Source organism: Rhinoraja longicauda, chromosome 1, assembly GCF_053455715.1.
Source record: "Rhinoraja longicauda isolate Sanriku21f chromosome 1, sRhiLon1.1, whole genome shotgun sequence".
Lineage (NCBI taxonomy): Eukaryota > Metazoa > Chordata > Chondrichthyes > Rajiformes > Arhynchobatidae > Rhinoraja > Rhinoraja longicauda.
The window spans coordinates 60,706,763-60,726,372 of record NC_135953.1 but is presented as its reverse complement, the minus strand read 5'-3'; the positions used below and the strand labels follow the sequence as shown (position 1 = coordinate 60,726,372).

Sequence of the window (19,610 nt, the reverse complement as noted above, 5' to 3'; positions counted from 1 at the left end):
TTTGATTGGGGATATTCTGGACTGCTGGTGATGTGCTAAATGTCCATTGCTTTGCGAAGTCCTTAAAACGCTGGCTAGTGAACTGTCCAGCATTGCAGTGTACAGTTCATCAATGGGGGTAAGGAGGGGTATCCATCGAAGATTTGTTCCATAGAGCGTTGAAATGCCTCGCTGGCCGAATTGATATTGAATAGCATTGGTAGGAACCTGTTGCGGCCGAAAGAAGTGCTGAAGGTTGTAAGCATTGATGATGCGTTACCAGGGAATTTGCCAGAAAAAAGTGCTGAAGGTTGTAAGCATTGATGATGCGTTGCCAGGGAATTTGCCAGAAAGGAGTGCTGAAGGTGGTGAGCATTGATGATGCGTTGCCAGGGAATTTGGCGAATAACACTGAGAATACTATCGCCTTTCCCATGTGAGCAGCTACTTCCTCCACGGTACGCATGGGGTGATGTGGCCTTTTCAGTGCGGTGTTCAGGTCCCTGGGATTAATACATATGCAAATCTCCTGGTTGTTCTTCTTGGTGGCAACTACCATCGAGGACACCCAGTCGGTGGGTTCGGGTGTGATGACTCCCAGTGCTTCCATTTTAATTCGGCATGGCAATAGGAATGCGATGAGCAGGACGAACCACGGGTCTCGGATCTGGGTCTAGAGTCATGGAGTATGTGATTGGTAGCTTACCAAGCTCCTCGGTGAAGAGATCGTGGTAATATCTGAGAATACGCTACGTTGAATCAGGAATTGGAGTGAGTTGATGAACGGCTTTGCTGAATGAAACTAGACCCATATCTGTGCAGGCATCAGAACCCAGAATTGGCACCTCTTTGCCATCGACGACGTAGAACTGCAATCTGTATTATTATCCCCCTAGATGGCACTGTAGCTTTACCATCCCAATAGGGTTGACTTCACTGCCACCATATGCTAGGAGGGTGGCATTACATACTTTTAATTGCTCCGCATTCTTGGGATTCTGTACGTGAATGAAATCCATTTTAGACACAACATTCCATTTGGCCCCAGCGTCAATTTTCATTTCAACTGAAATGCCGTTTACCATCACTGTGGCCATTGGTTCGCTGTTCCGTGCATTCCATTTATCAATGGAACGTGTTTGCAGCGTGATGCCGTTGACCTTGGGCATTTCATCCGTGCTGCTATCAGACAAAGGCTCTGGCTACAGCAAATGTACAGGTTGTTTAGTCTTCTCCTTGCTGAGACCGTGTGGTCGGGATCTACACATTTCCAGAAATGATTGCGTCTTTTGCAGGCGTGGCAAATTTGGCCAAAAGCGGGACATTTTTCCCTCTTTGCAACATGAGTACCTCCACAATTAGTGCACTCGGTAATAAATCACAGCACAGGCTTATCAAGCTGTGCTCTCATTGCTCTCTCAGGCTTCTGCTGTCTCTGAAACGCAGCCTGGACAGTATCAATACCCAAATGTGTCGAATGCTGTGCCTCCATCAGCGTTCTGGGGTTACGAATACTCGACTCATAATTCTCGCAAATGGAGACAGCCTTACCAAAGTTAAGCCAGGGTTGTGGACAAGTTTTCTTCTTAGCTTATCACAGGCAAGACCTCACACTAGCCTGTCTCTAATAAGCTCGTCATGGAGCATGCCAAAGCTGGAACTCTTTGCTGCTTTTTTTATAGCACAGATAAAAGATTCAATCGTTTCACCGTCAATCTGGTTCTGTGAGTTGAACTTTATACGCTCGACAATAGGATTGGCCTGGGGCTCACATAACTGGCAAAACTTTCTTTTGAGACATTCAGGGTTGTCCGCCGATTCTGCAGGGGTTACGACCGGGAGAGCTCCACTGACAGGTGGATGTTATTGCCTCCACATATACAAACTATTGCGCTCGTTTGTACGCTTCTTGTTCTGCGAGATTGAGGAGCATGTTTGCACTTCTGACACCATGTAGGAAACAGCATTAACCATAAGCCATTAAAATTCACAAAAGGTACTTTATTGAGACTACATACATAGATCATGGCATTAGCCTCCGTAGAACTTCACATCATAGATCAGACCGGCCCCAGCCAGTTGCATACCACTAGAGAGAAGGAACCAGGTATGGATCAAGTTAGCAAAAGCGATTGATCTACAATATGTACCAAGGTACAGTGAAAAGCTTTTGTTGCGTGCTATCCTGTCAGCAGAAAAATAACACATGATTACAATCGAGCCATAGATACATGATAAGGGAATAACGTTTAGTGCAAGGTAAAGCCAGCAAAGTCCGATCAAGAATAGACCAAGGGTCACCGAAGAGGCAGATAGTAGTTCAGCACTGCTCTCTGATTGTGGTAGGATGATTCAGTTGCCTGATAACAGCTAGGAAGTAAATGTCCCTGAATGGTCTCCCTCGACGGTGCTTATTTTTGTAAAGATAAAGAAACATAGCTGTAAATAAAACGATATGTATATGCAACATATAACATGGTTTTATACATTCAAAATAAATTATATTAAGCAACTAATATTATTGAAACAAAAATGCTGGAGTAACTGAGTGGGCCAGGCAGCATCTCTGGAGAGAAGGAACATGTGACATTTCGGAACAGAACCCTTCTTCAGACCCCAGACTGGAGTTACTCCAGTTCTTTAAAAAAACTGATGAGGGGACAGTAAGAACTACCGCTTTTCACTTATGATATGTCATGTGTGAATTCCATTGCCTGCAATTAAACGAGACAACATTACAAACCAAATCCATCAAATGTCTGCGGCAATAGAAGGGTCTCGACCCGAAACGTCACCCATTCCTTCTCTCCCGAGATGCTGCCTGACCTGCTGAGTTACTCCAGCATTTTGTGAATAGTCCCTGTCGTTGTGCAGAAGGGGAGCTGCCCGCTACAGCTGCTGAGAGAGAGGGGGGGTCGGTCTGCCCGTCTCAATCATGGCGGCCGCCCACTTGTCACACTGCGGGGAGGGGTGGACCGGACCGGCGGTGGGCGGAACTGACGAATGCGGCCGCTCCTCGCCTCTGGTGGTCCGCTTGTTGTCGCTGAGCATCGGCTTCATCCCCGGGGCGTCGGTCGCCGAGTGGAGGTAAGCGGCGCCGGGAGGCGGTGTCTGGTCCAGGGGTCACGGGGCGGGTGTTGGCGGCTGGGCCTCTGTCTCTCTATCTCTATCTCTCACTGTGCGGGAGTATTGCTGAACGGGCCACTTGTCTTGTGTGGCCGAGGCCGGACATCAGCATCTTGTTGCACTAATGACGTGAGAGCAGGACATGTCTGGTGTTTACTAACACACACAGCGAGGATGGGCCTATGTGGATGGACCAGCACCTTTCAGGTGTGGACAGACACAAAATGCTGGAGTTTCTTCACATTGAAGAAGGCTCCGACCCGAAAGTTCACCTGTTCCTTTTCCCCAGTGATGCTGCCTGGCCAGCTGAGTTATTTCAACATTTTGTGTCCATCTTCGGTACAAGCCAGCAGTGTCTTCCTACACCTTTCATGTGTATTCAGGTTTCAAGCTTCAATTAGCTAAACGAATCAAGGCGCTTGAGGAACAATTTAAAGCAAAGTTTAACACTGAGATATTGTGTGATGCCCTTAGTTTGACAGCCATCGAGGGCAATAACAATGCAGCAAAAAAAAGTGGAGGTGTGCAAGGCAAATTGCATTTATTGTCAAATGTACTAGTACGGTGAGGTAAAGGTACAATGAAAATCTTGCAGCAGCATCAACATAAGCTCAAGACAGCAGATAAAAACATCAATGATACATAAATTCTGCAAGACAACAAGAGAAAAACAACTGTGCAAAAGAAAACAAGGCATTAATGCAAAATACAGTGGCAGATATTTAAGTATTTTTCATAATTCAAAGTTTTAAAAAATGTATCCATTTAAGAAATAGAATCTACAAGGTAAACCAAGGACGTTAAGGATAGTTTCACACTGAAATGTTCTGTTGAAAATTAGTAGACCAGCAGAGTGGGGAAAGATTAGAAACCACCAAAAAGAAAGAAAATAGATTGCGAATAAGCAGGCAAGAAATATAAAAACACAAAGAAAATTGATATGTATCTAAAAAGAAAGTAGCTTAGGAAAATGTTGGTCCCTTAGCAAATTAATGATGGAAAATAAAGAAATGGTAGAGATTTGAAAAAAAATTATGTATCTGAAATGATAGAAAATCCAAACATTACAATGATAACAGAAAATGTAAGGGGAAACACAGGAATGTCTTAAAGGTAGCAAAGCAATAATGTACCAGACAAATGAATTGCATTAAAAGTTGAAACATTGCATGGATCTGATTGCCTGCTACCTTGCATCTCAAAAGAAGTGGCTGCAGAAGTTGGTCATGATCTTCCAAAGTTCTCTGGATTTTGCAAAATGTCCCAGCAAATTGCAAAATGACAAATTTTAGCACCCTTATGCAGAAAAGCTGGGAAATATTAAGGACGTTGTAATAAGATGATAGCAAATTGTGAATGCAATCAAGCAAAGTCAATATAGCTTCATGAAATGGTGATCATGTCTAATGAATTTATTAGTTAGAAACATAGAAACATAGAAAATAGGTGCAGGAGTAGGCCATTCGGCCCTTCGATATGATCATGGCTGATCATCCAACTCAGTATCCTGTACCTGCCTTCTCTCCATACCCCCTGATCCCTTTAGCCACAAAGGCCACATCTAACTCCCTCTTAAATATAGCCAATGAACTGGCCTCAACTACCTTCTGTGGCAGGGAATTCCACAGATTCACCACTCTCTGTGTGAAAAAAATCTTTCTCATCTCGGTCCTAAAAGGCTTCCCCCTTATCCTTAAACTGTGACCCCTTGTTCTGGACTTCCCCAACATCGGGAACAATCTTCCTGCATCTAGCCTGTCCAACCCCTTAAGAATTTTGTAAGTTTCTATAAGATCCCCCCTCAATCTTCTAAATTCCAGCGAGTACAGGCCGAGTCTATCCAGTCTTTCTTCATATGAAAGTCCTGTCATCCCAGGAATCAATCTGGTGAACCTTCTCTGTACTCCCTCTAAGGCAAGAATGTCTTTCCTCAGATTAGGAGACCAAAACTGTACGCAATTCTCCAGGTGTGGTCTCACCAATGCCCTGTACATCTGCAGCAGAACCTCCCTGCTCCTATACTCAAATCCCCTCGCTATGAATGCCAACATACCATTCGCTTTCTTCACTGCCTGCAGCACCTGCATGCCTACTTTCAATGACTGGTGTACCACGACACCCAGGTCTCGTTGCATCTCTCCTTTTCCTAATCGGCCACCATTCAGATAATAGTCTGCTTTCCTGTTCTTGCCACCAAAGTGGATAACCTCACATTTATCCACATTATACTGCATCTGCCATGCATTTGCCCACTCACCTAACCTATCCAAGTCACCTTGCAGCCTCCTAGCATCCTCCTCACAGCTAACACTACCCCCCAGCTTCGTGTCATCCGCAAACTTGGAGATGTTGCATTCAATTCCCGCGTCTAAATCATTAATATATATTGTAAATAGCTGGGGTCCCAGCACTGAGCCTTGCGGTACCCCACTAGTCACTGCCTGCCATTCTGAAAAAGACCCGTTTATTCCTACTCTTTGCTTCCTGTCTGCCAGCCAGTTCTCTATCCACATCAATACTGAACCCACAATACCGTGTGCTTTAAGCTTACTAATCTCTTATGCGGGACCTTGTCGAAAGCCATCTGGAAGTCCAGATATAACACATCCACTGGTTCTCCCTTATCAACTCTACTAGTTACATCCTCGAAAAATTCCATAAGATTCGTCAGACATGATTTACCTTTCATAAATCCATGCTGACTTTGTCCAATGATTTCACCACTTTCCAAATGTGCTGCTATCCCATCTTTAATAACTGACTCTAGCATTTTCCCCACTACCGATGTTAGACTAACTGGTCTGTAATTCCCCGTTTTCTCTCTCCCTCCCTTTTTGAAAAGTGGGGTTACATTAGCTACCCTTCAATCCTCAGGAGCTACTCCAGATTCTAAAGAGTTTTGAAAAATTATCACTAATGCATCCACTATTTCTGGGGCTACCTCCTTAAGCACTCTGGGATGCAGCCTATCTGGCCCTGGGGATTTATATTCTGTAAGAATATAATGAGCAAGGTGGATAAAGGGATATCTAGAGTGTAGTGTGATGGATTTTTTGTAGGAAAGAGCTTATGAATTTGGAGTTTATGTATTAGCATAGATGGAAGATTGGCTGACTAACATAAGATCTGAAAAGATATAGATAAAGTGGTTGGAAGAATTTAGCAATTTGCATAGAGCGGTTGCTGGCTGACAGCTGATAAACCAAAATAAGAAGATAATAAAAACAAGAAACATTGTAAATATTCAGCAGTTTGCTATGCATCAATGGAGAGGGGAGTGCTTTGGCTTGATGTCCTTTCATGAAAAGGAGATGGTAGAAATCAAATGTGCTTTAGATTACGGAGAAGTGGGGTGGGTGGAGAGAACAATGTCTATGACAGGGACTGATAGAGGGAAACTGACACGACGTGATGCCAGCTGAGAGAAGGTGATGAGGGCATGTTAATCTTTTTTAGTTTTAAAGCTTATTGCAGAAGCTGTCTTTGTTCTCTCTAACTGTCACCCATTTAAGGCAGCGATAGATAGATTCTTGATTAGTATGGGTGTCAGGGGTTATGGGGAGAAGGCAGGAGAATGGGATTCGGAGGGAGAGATAGATCAGCCATGATTGAATGGCCCGACTCAATTCTGTTCTATCACTTATGACTATGACCTTATCTCTGCTGCTTAAACATGAATGCTTTCTAACTTTTACTAATTCTTGTAAAATACGATTGACTTAAAACTTTAAGTCTTTTTTTTCAAGAATAGCTTAATCGCTGGTGTTGTCAGACTCATGAATGGAACTGTCATATGCTAGCAATGTTATTCCTGATCTTCCGATATTCCTCATTGTGCCTTTTGTACTTTTGTTTAACCCTGCACTTTCTCTACATCTGTAATGTATTCTGCAGTCTGTTTATTTTCCTTCTTTTCTCTACCTGATAGTCATGGAGTAATACAGCACGGAAATGGGCCCTTTGGCTCGATTTGTCCATGTATTTTAAATGTTATTGTAATAACTGTAACATATTGTCCCAACTTCTGTACTCAATTCCCTGACTGATGAAGGCCAGCTTGCCTAAAGTCTTCTTCATCACCCTATCTACTTGCAACACCACTTCCAGGGAACTAGAAACTTATACTCCTCGATCTCTCTGCAAGACAATTGTCCCTGGGGCCCTATTGTTCACTGTAAAGATTCTGCCCTGGTTTGACTTCCCAAAATGCAACACCTCGCACATATCTGAATTTATCCTCATTAGCCATTCCTTGGCCCATGTGCCCAATTGATCAAGATCTTGGTAATTTTCGATAGCCATTTTCATTGTCAATGATGCCCCCTATTTTAGTGACAACTGCAAACTTGGTAATGCAATGATTGGGAGGAGGTGGTGTGGTGGGGGGGGGGGGGGGGAGTCAGAAGGGAGTCAGTCTACCCCACGCCTGAAGGGGGAGGAGTTGTATCGTTTGATGGACACAGGGAAAAAGGATCTCCTGTTGCGTTCTGTACTCCATCTTGGTGGAATCAGTCTGTTGCTGATGATACACCTCTGGTTGACCAGTGTGTCATAGAGGGGGTGAACTGTATTGTCCAAGATGCTCTGAAGTTTGAGGAGTTTCCTCCCCTCCAAGACCATCCAATTCCACCCCCAAGATGGAGCCAGCCTTCCTGATGAGTTTGTTAATCCTGTTGCTGCCCATGGCCTTCGCCCTGCTGACCCAGCACATGGCAGCGAAGAAGATGGCACTGGTAGAACACCGGCAGCATCTTATTGCAGACGTTGAAGGAACAGAGCCTTCTCAAAAAGTACAGCTGGCTCTGTCCCTTCTTGTACAGGGCCTCAGCATTCCTGGACCAGTCTAGTTTACTGTCCAGGTAAACTCCAGGGTATTTGTACTCCTTGGTAAACTGCACATCCACACCATTGATGGAGGCCGGGGACAGGGGTGTTCCTTTCCTCCTAAAGTCCACCACTAACTCCTTAATCTTGACGGTGTTGAGCTGCAGGTGATTCAGCCCACACCACTCAACAAAGTCGTTGACTACACTTCTGCATTCAGCTTCCCTCCCCTCACTGATGCAGCCCACAATCGCAGAGTCATCCAAAAACCTCTGCAGGTAGTAAGCGTCTGAGTTCTATCTGAAGTCTGAGGTGTAGATGGGAGGGAAGGGAGAGAGGACCATCCCCTGTGGGGCCCATGTGTTGCTCACTACAAATGTCCGAGACACAGTTCTGTAGCCTGACATACATGTGGTCGTCCAGTCAGGTAGTTGGTGATCCAGGACACCAATGGCACATCCACCCGCATCTTTGTCAGTTTGCTATTTAGCAGTGCAGGCCGGATGGTATGATTTGGATGATATAGTACGATTTGCCTGGATAACACGTAAAACAATGTTTTTCACTATCCCTGTACATATGACAATGATATACTAATACCTTGCAGGTGATGCCTGATTTGATGACATTTTTACAGCATTTTCTGCCTTTTTCAAAGTTCCAGCATCTGCAGTTTTTTGCTGTTTCATAACTGAGTGAAAATGTTGCATTTCTATAGTTGATTCTATACCAACAAATTAAAGCAAAATGTGAGTTTAAATAAATGTGCCTTTTCTCATTGCGTTGTTCAAATGCATTGCATTATTCTTTCGATGCGCAGATAGAAATTCTTTATGTTGGTAGTTTCCTGCTTGTAAGACTTTGCTATCTCTATTTTGATAAGTTAAAGAAAAAGTCAATTGCACTAGGACCTCTGTTTTACCATATTACTATGTTAAACAAACAAATTAAGCTATTTATATGGAGACACAAGGAAGTGCAGATGCTGCAATCGCCAGTAAAACAAAGTGCTAAGTGCTAAAGAAACTTAGCAGGTCAGGCAGCAACTCTAGATAAGCGACGTTTTGAGTCGGGACCCATCCTCAGATTTTGGGACCCTTCTTCATCTCTGATATCATTTGCCAAGCTTTGTCCTACCCCCACCTCTCTCCAGCTTTCTCCACCCCCCCCCCCTTTCACTACAACCAGTCTGAAGAAGGGTCCTGACCTGAAATGTCACCTTTCCATAGTACTTTAGTGCTATGTAGTAGATATCTAATACTAATTTCACTGTCGTCCTGGTGAGTTCCATTGTCTGTATAACTCGTTTTCACCTAGCCCACAGTACAATGGCCCATTTCCTTTATCAGCATTACTTTTTTGCATATCTTTCATTCATTTGTTCTATATCTCTCTATATCACTGTCTATATCTCTTGTTTCCCTCTCCCCTGACTCAGTCTGAACCAGAGTCTCGACCCAAAATGTCACGCATTCCTTTTCTCTGGAGATGCTGTCTGACCCGCTAAGTTACTCTAGCTATTTGTGTCTATATCTTCGGTTTAAACCAGCATCTGCATTTCCTTCCTACACAAATAGGGTAGATGCACAGTGTCTTTTACCTAAAGTAGGGGAATCAAGAGCCAGAGGACATAGGTTTCAAGTGAGAGGGGAAAGATTTAATAGGAACCTAAGGAGCAACATTTTCATGCAAAGGATGGTGGATATGTGGGATGAGCTGTCAGAGGATACTATAATAATATTTTAAAAACATTTGGACAGGTACATGGATAAGAAAGGTTTAGTGGAATATAGGCCAAACATGGGTAGGTGGGACTAGTGTAGATAGGGCATCTTGGTCGGTGTGGGCACATTGGGCTGAAGGGCCTGTTTCCTTGCTGTATGACAATGACTGACTCTATAGCAGCAAGATTTACGTGTCTATGAAAATAAATCGCAAAGGAAAATGGCAAGAACAAAAGAATGGTTGACTAATAGTTAATGAAATGTTGGCAATTATCTCGAGTGTCTAAATACAAAGCAAGGATATGAATGTTACTATCTTTTCAGCCACTGTAACCAGTTTTGAGTCTAGCTCAAGGTATACTTTAGGCAGGTTGTATAGCCGTTGGTGAACATTATTTGTTCAGGGCTGACCTCCATTTAAAATAAAATATAAGCTTGCCTAAGTCTGAAGAAGGGTCTCGACCTGAAACTTCACCCATTCCTTCTCTCCAGAGATGCTGCCTGACCCGCTGAGTTACTCCAGCTTTTTGTGTCTACCTTCGATTTAAACCAGCATCTGCAGTTTTTTTCCTACACAGCTTGCCTGTGTGCTCTTCATAGCAGAAAATGCTAGTCTTTGGGAGGATACTCCCATATTAAATTTCTATACCTGGTAGAACTTTTCATGGGTGATATTATGGATGTCAAAATAAGGCCTGCCAGCAAAATGAGTAGAAAGAAATATTGACAACCAACACAGTAATGCTCCTGGCAATGCAGAATCGTCATATGTTTATTTTTTGTGAAATTAAAAATTGTTGAGTTTTTGAGAGACAGAAACTTTCAAGGCCTAATGAAAAAAATCAAAGAACTTAAAAAGGTGACTACAGTAGAAATATTTAAAAACATTTCCTCTAAACAGTTCACTTCCTTAAAATACTTCCTTACAGCTCATTTGAAAATGTAAATTAACAAGCCAAATTTGAGATTTTTTAAATCCTTCTTGGAGACATTTAAGAGCATTTTTACAGTAATAATTAATCTGTCTTTAAAATATCAAGGTTGTAGCCAGAAGTTTTGAGTCATTCCCGTTTATTCATGTCAAAACGAGAATATTCTTTGCATATCCTTTGACTTGACAAGGTTCCTCTGATCAGCACAAAATGTAAGTGACGGCTCTTTAGCCGAAGTTCTCCCTTTGATACTCAGTGCCAACAGTCTGAATAGTCATAATTCAAATCGTCTGTGCCATCCACTTGTTTTTTCCATGTGTAGTGCTATCATGAAAGTTTATTTTTCAATTAATATTCAATTGATATATGAAACATTTTTGCATTTCTTTTTTTTGAGATAAATTTTTTATTGGAGATAGGTACATCTTTACAGTCATACATTTTTAAATTGATAATATTGTCAATTATTATTATATTGTCTCCAATACATTTTGCCCCCTTTTTTTTTTAAACTAGATAGAACTAAAGAAATAGATGAAGTAAAGAAAGAAAAGAGAGAGAAGCAAAATAAAAACAAAAACAAAAACAAATTATAAAGATAAGGAAAAAGTTAGTTAAAGAAGAATGGAAAAGTTTATTAAAATAACAAAAACTTCATTCGAGATATATACATACATTTCAAAGTATAGCATTTCATCCATTCTTTAGTCCGAGTGCTAGTCAGGTTCCTGTGCTGAACCATTCTGACCCTTTAAGTAATCAATAAAAGGAGACCATATTCCAATGAATAATTCCTGTTTGTCCAACAGGGAAAATCTGATTCTTTCCACGTTTAAGGTCTCCGTCATTTCTATAATCCACATTTTGATTGTGGGGACCGTAGGGCCTTTCCAAAATTTTAGAATTAATTTTTTTCCCGTTATTAAACTATAATCCATAAAGTTTCTTTGTATTGTTCTAAATGTTTGATTTAATTCTAATATTCCGAGTATAATTAATTTTGGATCTGGGTCCAATTGTGTGCTGGTTACTTTAGATATTATGCTAAAAATATTTACCCAGAATTTTTTAATTTTTATACAGTTTGCGAACATATGAAATAATGTAGCTTCTAAATGTTGACATTTATCACATTTAGGTGAGATATGTTGGAAAATTTTATGTAGTTTTGTTTTTGAATAGTGTAACCTATGTATTACTTTAAATTGTATTAGAGAATGTCTGGCGTTTAGTGAACACTGATGTATATGTTGCAAACTTTCTTCCCAAGTATCTTTCGTAATTTCTTGGTTTAATTCTTTTTCCCATTTTTGTCTGTATAAGTCCGTGGAGGGAATGTCACTGTCTAATAAGATATTATATATATAAGATATTAATTTTTCTGTATTAGGATGTTTGTTCCAACATTCATCAAGAATTTCTGAATTTCTAATTCGAAAATTTTGGGAGTTCGATTTTACATAATCTCTAAGTTGAAGATATCTGAAATAATCATTTCCACGAAGACCATAAGTCTGTTGTAACTCCTGAAATGTCAGAAAGGTGCCTTCCTTATAAAGTTGTCCCATATTTTTAATTCCATAATCCTTCCATTGTGTAAAACCCCCGTCTACCCATGAAGGCTTAAACAAAGGATTATTCACAATTGGAAGAAAAAGTGATAAATTATCTAATTTTAATGTCTTTTTTAATTGTTTCCAAATTCGTGTAGCACTAAATATTATAGGGTTTTCCCTATAAATTTTTTTGTTTAATTTAGACGTAGCAAATAATATCGAACCAATATCAAAAGGTAAACAATCTTCCTTTTCCATTTTTAACCAGTCTGGTTGATGATCTATTTCTTCCAACCAGAAATTCATATTTTTAATATTAACTGCCCAGAAATAAAACAAAAAATTGGGTAAAGCCAGGCCTCCATTTATTTTTGATTTACACAAGTGTCTTTTGTTTATCCTATGATTCTTATAATCCCAGATAAAATCATTAACAATAGAGTCCAATTTTTTAAAAAAGTTTTTTGTCAGATATATCGGAATTGTCTGGAAAAGGTATAATATTTGCGGTAAAAAAATCATTTTAATGGCATTAATTTTGCCAACCATTGAGATAGGGAGTGTTTTCCAATATTGAATATTCTTATGTAGTTTGTTCAGTAATGGGGGGAAATTTGCTTTGAATAATGATGTATATATCTTAGTTACATAGATACCTAAATATTTAAATTTTTCATTTACTATTTTAAATGGAAATTGTTGTATTATCTTGTTGTATCTTGTTGTATTATCTTGTTTATTCATGTCAAAACGAGAATATTCTTTGCATATCCTTTGACTTGACAAGGTTCCTCTGATCAGCACAAAATGTAAGTGACGGCTCTTTAGCCGAAGTTCTCCCTTTGATACTCAGTGCCAACAGTCTGAATAGTCATAATTCAAATCGTCTGTGCCATCCACTTGTTTTTTCCATGTGTAGTGCTATCATGAAAGTTTATTTTTCAATTAATATTCAATTGATATATGAAACATTTTTGCATTTCTTACCAGCGTACAGAATGACAGCAATCAAGCACGCATTACAGAGGGATATTTTCACTCCAAATGATGAACGATTGCTCAGCATTGTCAATGTTTGCAAGGCAGGCAAAAAGAAGAAAAACTGCTTTCTGTGTGCTACAGGTACAACCTAATGTGTAATTTTCATTTATGTTTCATCTGCAATTTTCCATTTCAATTGAAACCTTGTTTTTCTTTGTTAATCCCTACACCTTCAATATTCATACCTTTTACCATTTAAAATTAATCCCTAATGCCTCTTTAACGGGGAAAGCAATTCCCAACATTCAAACGTGCTTTTGTAGCTACTTTACTCTTAGCACTTAATGGACTATCCTCTGAGCTCAATCAATTTGTTACTCTCCGGAAACAATGACAGGATAGGTTTTATTTCCTTTGTGATGTTTCCTGCTGATTCTTAATAATATGTGCGGCAATTTTTGCCCTGTCATCACATTGTTATAATTTTGTGTGAACCAGAAGTATGAGTTGAGTTATGGCATTGAAGCAAGATTGAGAAAAATGCAACTGAACCATCCTATCACCAACTGGAGAGCGTCCGAAGCTACCATCTACCTCATTGGAGACCCTCAGACTATCTTTACTCAGATTTTATCTTGTACTGAACAATATTCCCTTTATCCTGTATCTGAACACTGTGGACGGCTTGATTATAATCATGTCTAGTCTTTCCGCTGACTGGATAGCATGCAACAAAATAGTACACATGTCAATAAACTAAACTAAAAGTCTTAGCACAAAGACGTTGTCTTGTTTGACACTGGTATTCACTGTGATTGAATCTTTTGTAGGCCTGTGGTTTAGTATCATGTTTTTCATGCTATCGAAGAACAAGTGTAAGACAGAGACAAATTTTAGTGGGCATCTGAACTTGAGAAGGATATTTGCAGAAAAATTGATTGAGTTAAATGCTTTAGTAAGGTTGATGATTGCCATGTATAGTGGCTGGTGTTGCTCCATGCATTTTTCTTGGACTTGTCACACAGTGAAGATCATGTCCACAGTGCCTCAGAGGGACAGAATCTATACTGTGATTCAGCTACTGGGACATGACAATTAAGGCCCTTCTTGTTGGTGGACCAACAGGGAGATCCCTCTGCAGTTACCACAGACAAACTTCTCCTTTCTTACATAGTTATGAAGAAGGTTGCTGTGGGATAGAGTCAAGGATGTCAAGGGGAAAGGCGTAATCTAGAAGTCTTCAAGATATTTCATCTTGTAGGCGTTGACTGCCTGATGTCTTCCTCTGTTCCACCACTGTTCTTGGCTCTCAACTGGGACCATGGGTATTTAAGGCATTAAATAACCCATATAGCTCATGACTTTCTGCAAAGTAATAGGAAACCGTTCTATTCGTGGCAAGCAGATTGCAGAACCAAGATCTAAATCTAAAAGACGAGAATCTAAACCTCAGCAGTCAAGCTAAAGTATGCAAATATTGTGTGTGTTAATGCATGTTGGGAGGTTGAGCTCAAATGTGTGTTGTATTCATGAAAGCATTTCAGTGGATGGACTTTACAATCAATTTACAATTCCAAATTCCAACAGCATTTGGAATTATATTGAGAATCTTGAGGCAATAATTTGGAAGCACTCAAGTCCTGCATAAGTAGTGGGAGGGGAGAACTATCTTACAAACTACTCGCTTGCCTGTCCCTTCAACTACAAGCTGCTCCATCTGTCAAGAGCTTGTGGTTCCTTCATTGGATTCGTCAGCCACTTCAGAACCCACAAAGCAGGAGGTTAGGCAAATCACCATGATCCTGAAGGACTGCCTGAGGAGAAGAATTTATTTACAAGTTCCTCCTCCACTCTCCTGCCATTCTCGGTCATATTATTTGCACGTGACTCTGTTTTGCTGTTCCACCATTTTCTGCTGCAATCCAGAAGCTTTTTCTCAGAAGATAGACAAAAAAGCTGGAGTAACTCAGCGGGACTGGCAGCAGGGAGACATGCTGCCTGTCCTGCTGAGTTACGCAAGCTTTTTGTGTCTATCTTTGGTTTGAACCAGCATCTGCAGTTCCTTCCTACAGCTTTTTCTCAGTGCCCTTGGTTTATCTTCTGCCTAATGCTCAATGTCTGTCTTCACTTACTGAGCCTCCAAGAAGAGTCTTGGAACGTTGACCTGTTAAGAGGCAAATCATTTTTGTTCATTTTTATGTAAAGTAAATGATTTATCCTATTTCATTGCAGTCGAATTGCATCTGAAATACTGCTGTAATATAATTTAAACTGCATGATTAAAATTAATTTTGCGCAGTGGATTCTTGTTACGTCATCTGTAATCACATTTTCAGTTATGGAATTTAGTGCAATGCAATGTGCTGGAGAGTTGCAGCACTAGATCTCCTGTGTCATCAGAGACCATCCATATAAAAATCTGTCACTTCACTTTCAAATGTTAGAGTTCATTAAACTTTTCTACGAAAATCTTTTCAGATTGCTGATGACTTTTGAATAACCAGTGGTTTTGATATACCAGATTATTGGAGTCATGGAATCATACGGTGTGGAAACAAGGCCTTTGTCCCCACTTGCCCATGCAGACTAACATGTCCCATCTACACTAGTCCCATCTGCCTATGTTTGGCCCATATCCCTCTAAACCTATCCTATCCATGCACCTGTCCAAATGTTTCTTAAATGTTGCGATAGTACCTGCAGTAGTACCTGCACATTATTCCCAGAAAGTACACTGAACTTTGGTTGTTTATTTACTGTTAATTCCTTTGTATGAATAGCCCCTCCCTTTGTAGCTGTCTTTAACCCTATAATGCTTCATGAACCATAAGTTGATCCAATTCTGGCCTAACATCAGAATCTACTTGCTGCTTTAGTGATTATCCATTTGACATGTTTGATTTCAGCACCTCTGACACTATTAGTCCTGTAGCACTGCTTGTGTATTTTGAATTTTTTCCTTTTTTTTTGCCAACAATATTCTATTTGGTTGATAAATGATAGCTTCACCCTCTATAATTAACAGGTTTGGTCAAAAGGATTGTCTCTGGTCTAACCGTAGCAATATGAAGTGACAATCATAGCTGATGACGTTTAACTGTTTGAGATGCAAAGTTCAATTGTGTTGGAAAAATTGACGAAGTTGTATTCTTAAAAATGAGTTAAGGATTACATAGTGGTGATTGAAAAGATAGATATTTTTATGGGAATTATTGGACAAATTGAGGCTTTCTGGACTGAGCTTTGTGCAAGGTGTATCTGAAGATTTAAATGGAAATTAGTTCTGCAATAGTCTTTTAGATTGCTCCTTTAACCCCTTTATTAAGAAAAGCTAATACTTTGGTGATAGTTTGTCTTCATCTCATGGCTCGTTGTTTTATAAACATTTGAAATTTTGAATTTTTACAGTAACAACAGAGCGACCAGTTCAAGTGAACGTTGTTAAGGTGAAGAAATCGGATAAGGGGGATTTCTACAAACGGCAGACAGCGTGGATATTGCGAGATTTGGCTGTTGTTGATGCTAAGGATGCCAACAAGGTATGATGTGAAGATGTGATACGCCACTAAGCATAAGGTCATAAGGGATTGGAGTAGAATTTGGCCATTCGGCCCATCTAGTCTACTCCGCAATTCAATCATGGCTGATCTTTCTCCCTCCCAACCCCATTCTCCTGCCTTCTACCCATAACCTCTGACATCTGTACTAATCAAGAATCTATCTATCTCTGCCTTAAAAATATCCACTGACTTGGCCTCCAGAGACTTCTGTTGCAAAGAATTCCACAGATTCACCACCCTCTGACTAAATAAATTTCTCCTCATCTCCTTCCTAAAAGATCATTCTTTAATTCTGAGGCTATGACCTCTAGTCCTAGACTCTCCCGCTAGTGGAAACATCCTCCCCGGATCCACTCTATTCAAGTCTTTCACTATTCACATTGTGATGTTTCAGTCATATGTTTAGTGCTAAAAATGGTGAAACATCATTCTATATATCACAAGTGACTCGTTTTAATTTACTATCTGTAAAATATTAAATATTTTAAAATTGAGGTGCATTTTCTGTTATTAACTTTGATCAAATTCAGTTGCCTTCTTAATAAATTACAGCCTTTTTTTTCAAGGGAATCTCTTGCTAAGTGACTGGTTTGCTGAGCACAAGGGCTCTGTTGCTCATGGCCATCTGCAGCTCTCCGTTGCTAGCCATTTTAGTTCCTCTGCCCATTTTCACACCAACATTTTTGTCCTCTGCCACTTTCACTGCCAGGGTGAGGAAAAATGCAAACTAGAGGAGCAATGTCTCGTATTCTGTATGAGTAATCTACAACCTAACAGCATGAACATTTATTTTCCAAATTCGGGGAACTTGCCTCCCCTCGGTCCCTGTCTCCTTCCTGCTTATCTATCTAGGCCCCCTTAGACTCACCCTTTTTTCCATTCCCAGTCCCTATTGCCCATTATTCTTCTCCTCTGGGCATTGAGTATAAGAGTCAGGAAGTCATGATGCATATTTCTAGGTCTTTGGTTATGCTGCATTTGAAGTAGTGTATGCAGTTGTAGTTGCCCCATTACAAGGGCTTTGGAAAGGGTGCAGAGGAGGTTTACCAGAATGATGCCTGGATTAGCAGTATTAGCTACAGGAAGAGGTTTGACAGACTTCGATTGTTGATGAAAGTATATATATAATTATGAGAGATGTTGATAGGGTAGACAGATAGACCCTTTTTCCCAGGAAGAAAATATTAAATACTAGATAGCTTTAAAGTGACAGGGGCAACGTTTATTGGAGATGTGCGGGGCAAATGTTTTTACACAGAGGGTGGCAAGTGCTTGGAATCCGCTGCTGGGGTAGGTACTGGAAGTAGATATGACAGTGGCATTTAAGAGACCTTTAGATCGGCACATCTATATGCAGGGAATGGAAGGATATGGACCATTTGCAGGCAGAAAGGAATTAGTCGGCATAATGTTTGGCTCAGACATTGTGGGCCAAAAGGCCTGTTCCTGTGTTTTCCCCCACCCACTCTAGCAATCCTCCCACTGGGTCCCCTTAGTCATAGAAACATAGAAAATAGGTGCAGGAGTAGGCCATTCGGCCCTTCGAGCCTGCACCGCCATTCAATATGATCATGGCTGATCATCCAGCTCAGTAACCTGTACCTGCCTTCTCTCCATACCCCCTGATCCCTTTAGCCACAAGGGCCACATCTAACTCCCTCTTAAATATAGCCAATGAACTGGCCTCAACTACCTTCTGTGGCAGAGAATTCCACAGACTCACCACTCTCTGTGTGAAGAAATGTTTTCTCATCTCGGTCCTAAAAGACTTCCCCCTTATCCTTAAACTGTGACCCCTAGTTCTGGACTTCCCCAACGTCGGGAACAATCTTCCCGCATCTAGCCTCTCCAACCCCTTAAGAATTTTATATGTTTCTAACATAATGGTGGTAGTCCCTCCACCATTCCCATCTGCCCATCTTGCTTCACTTATTTGCTTCCTCCCTTATTTGGTTCCATGCCTCGCCTTCATTTCCTATGAGATTCCAGAATCTACGAACACAAGGAACTGCAGATGCTGGGATCTCCAAAATCTGCAGCCCTATGCTGCCTCAACCTATCATCCCCAAAGCCTCTGTTGCTATTTCCATTCCTCCCTCCCGCACACAACTCCATCTGTCAATTAATCCCCTATTGTGTGGATCTACCTATCGCTTGCTAGCTCTTGTGACACTCTTTCCGCCCCCCCCCCTTTTTATACTATCTATCTCCTCCCTTTCATTTCAGATTAAGAGCTCACCCAAAACATTGATTACCCATTTCCCTTTCCAGTTGCTGCCTGACTCACTGAGTTCCTCCAGTAGATTGTTTATTGTTCCAGATTCCAGCATCTAGAGTCTCTTATGTCTCTCTTCTATCTCAAGGCCAATCTGAGTGGGGAAGGAAACCAGTATTGTTTTATTCGGCATGCATGGTTCTCCAATGGTAGCTATTCCCCGTGACCTTGTGGGTTTTCTCCGAGATCTTCGGTTTCCTTTCACACTCCAAAGGTTTATAGGTTAGTTGACTTGGTATAAGTGTAAATTGTCCCTAGTGTGTGTAGGATAGCGTTAATGTGCGGGGATCGCCAGTCGTTGCAGACTCGGTGGGCCAAAGGGTCTGTTTCCGCGCTGCATCTCTAAACTGAAGCCAGTGTGTAATTACTTTGGTCCTATTTTACTGCAGACGCATTCACGTTTGTTATAATGCACGGTTTGATGGGGAAAGAAGAATGGATCAAAACTTGGCTCGAGTTTAAATTGCAATCTCAAAGTGCATATCCTGTCAGTTAATTGTGAAGTGGCAGCACTGATAAGCACAGCTGCCCATAGCCTAGCAATCAATTTGTGCTATAAAGCAAGAATTTTATAGTGGTGCAGAAAATATAAAGTATAACTCAAGTTGAAAAAAAGGTTAGATGTGAAACAAAATCTAAGTGCAAAGGAAAAT

At 40.8% G+C, this 19,610-nt stretch overlaps 1 protein-coding gene across 7 annotated transcripts in view; it reads left to right on the top strand.

Moving 5' to 3' along the window:
- The first annotated feature begins 2,944 nt into the window (after positions 1–2,944).
- Positions 2,945–19,610, top strand: part of exoc1 (exocyst complex component 1) — a 66,442-nt gene continuing 49,776 nt past the window's right edge. For all 7 annotated transcript variants that reach the window (XM_078398497.1, XM_078398480.1, XM_078398457.1 and 4 more), the window contains exons 1-3: positions 2,945–3,066; positions 13,132–13,263; positions 16,531–16,661. In XM_078398497.1, coding sequence (XP_078254623.1) covers positions 13,140–13,263; positions 16,531–16,661 — 255 coding nt within the window. In that variant the 5' untranslated portion in view covers positions 2,945–3,066; positions 13,132–13,139. The remainder of the gene's footprint in view (positions 3,067–13,131; positions 13,264–16,530; positions 16,662–19,610) is intronic.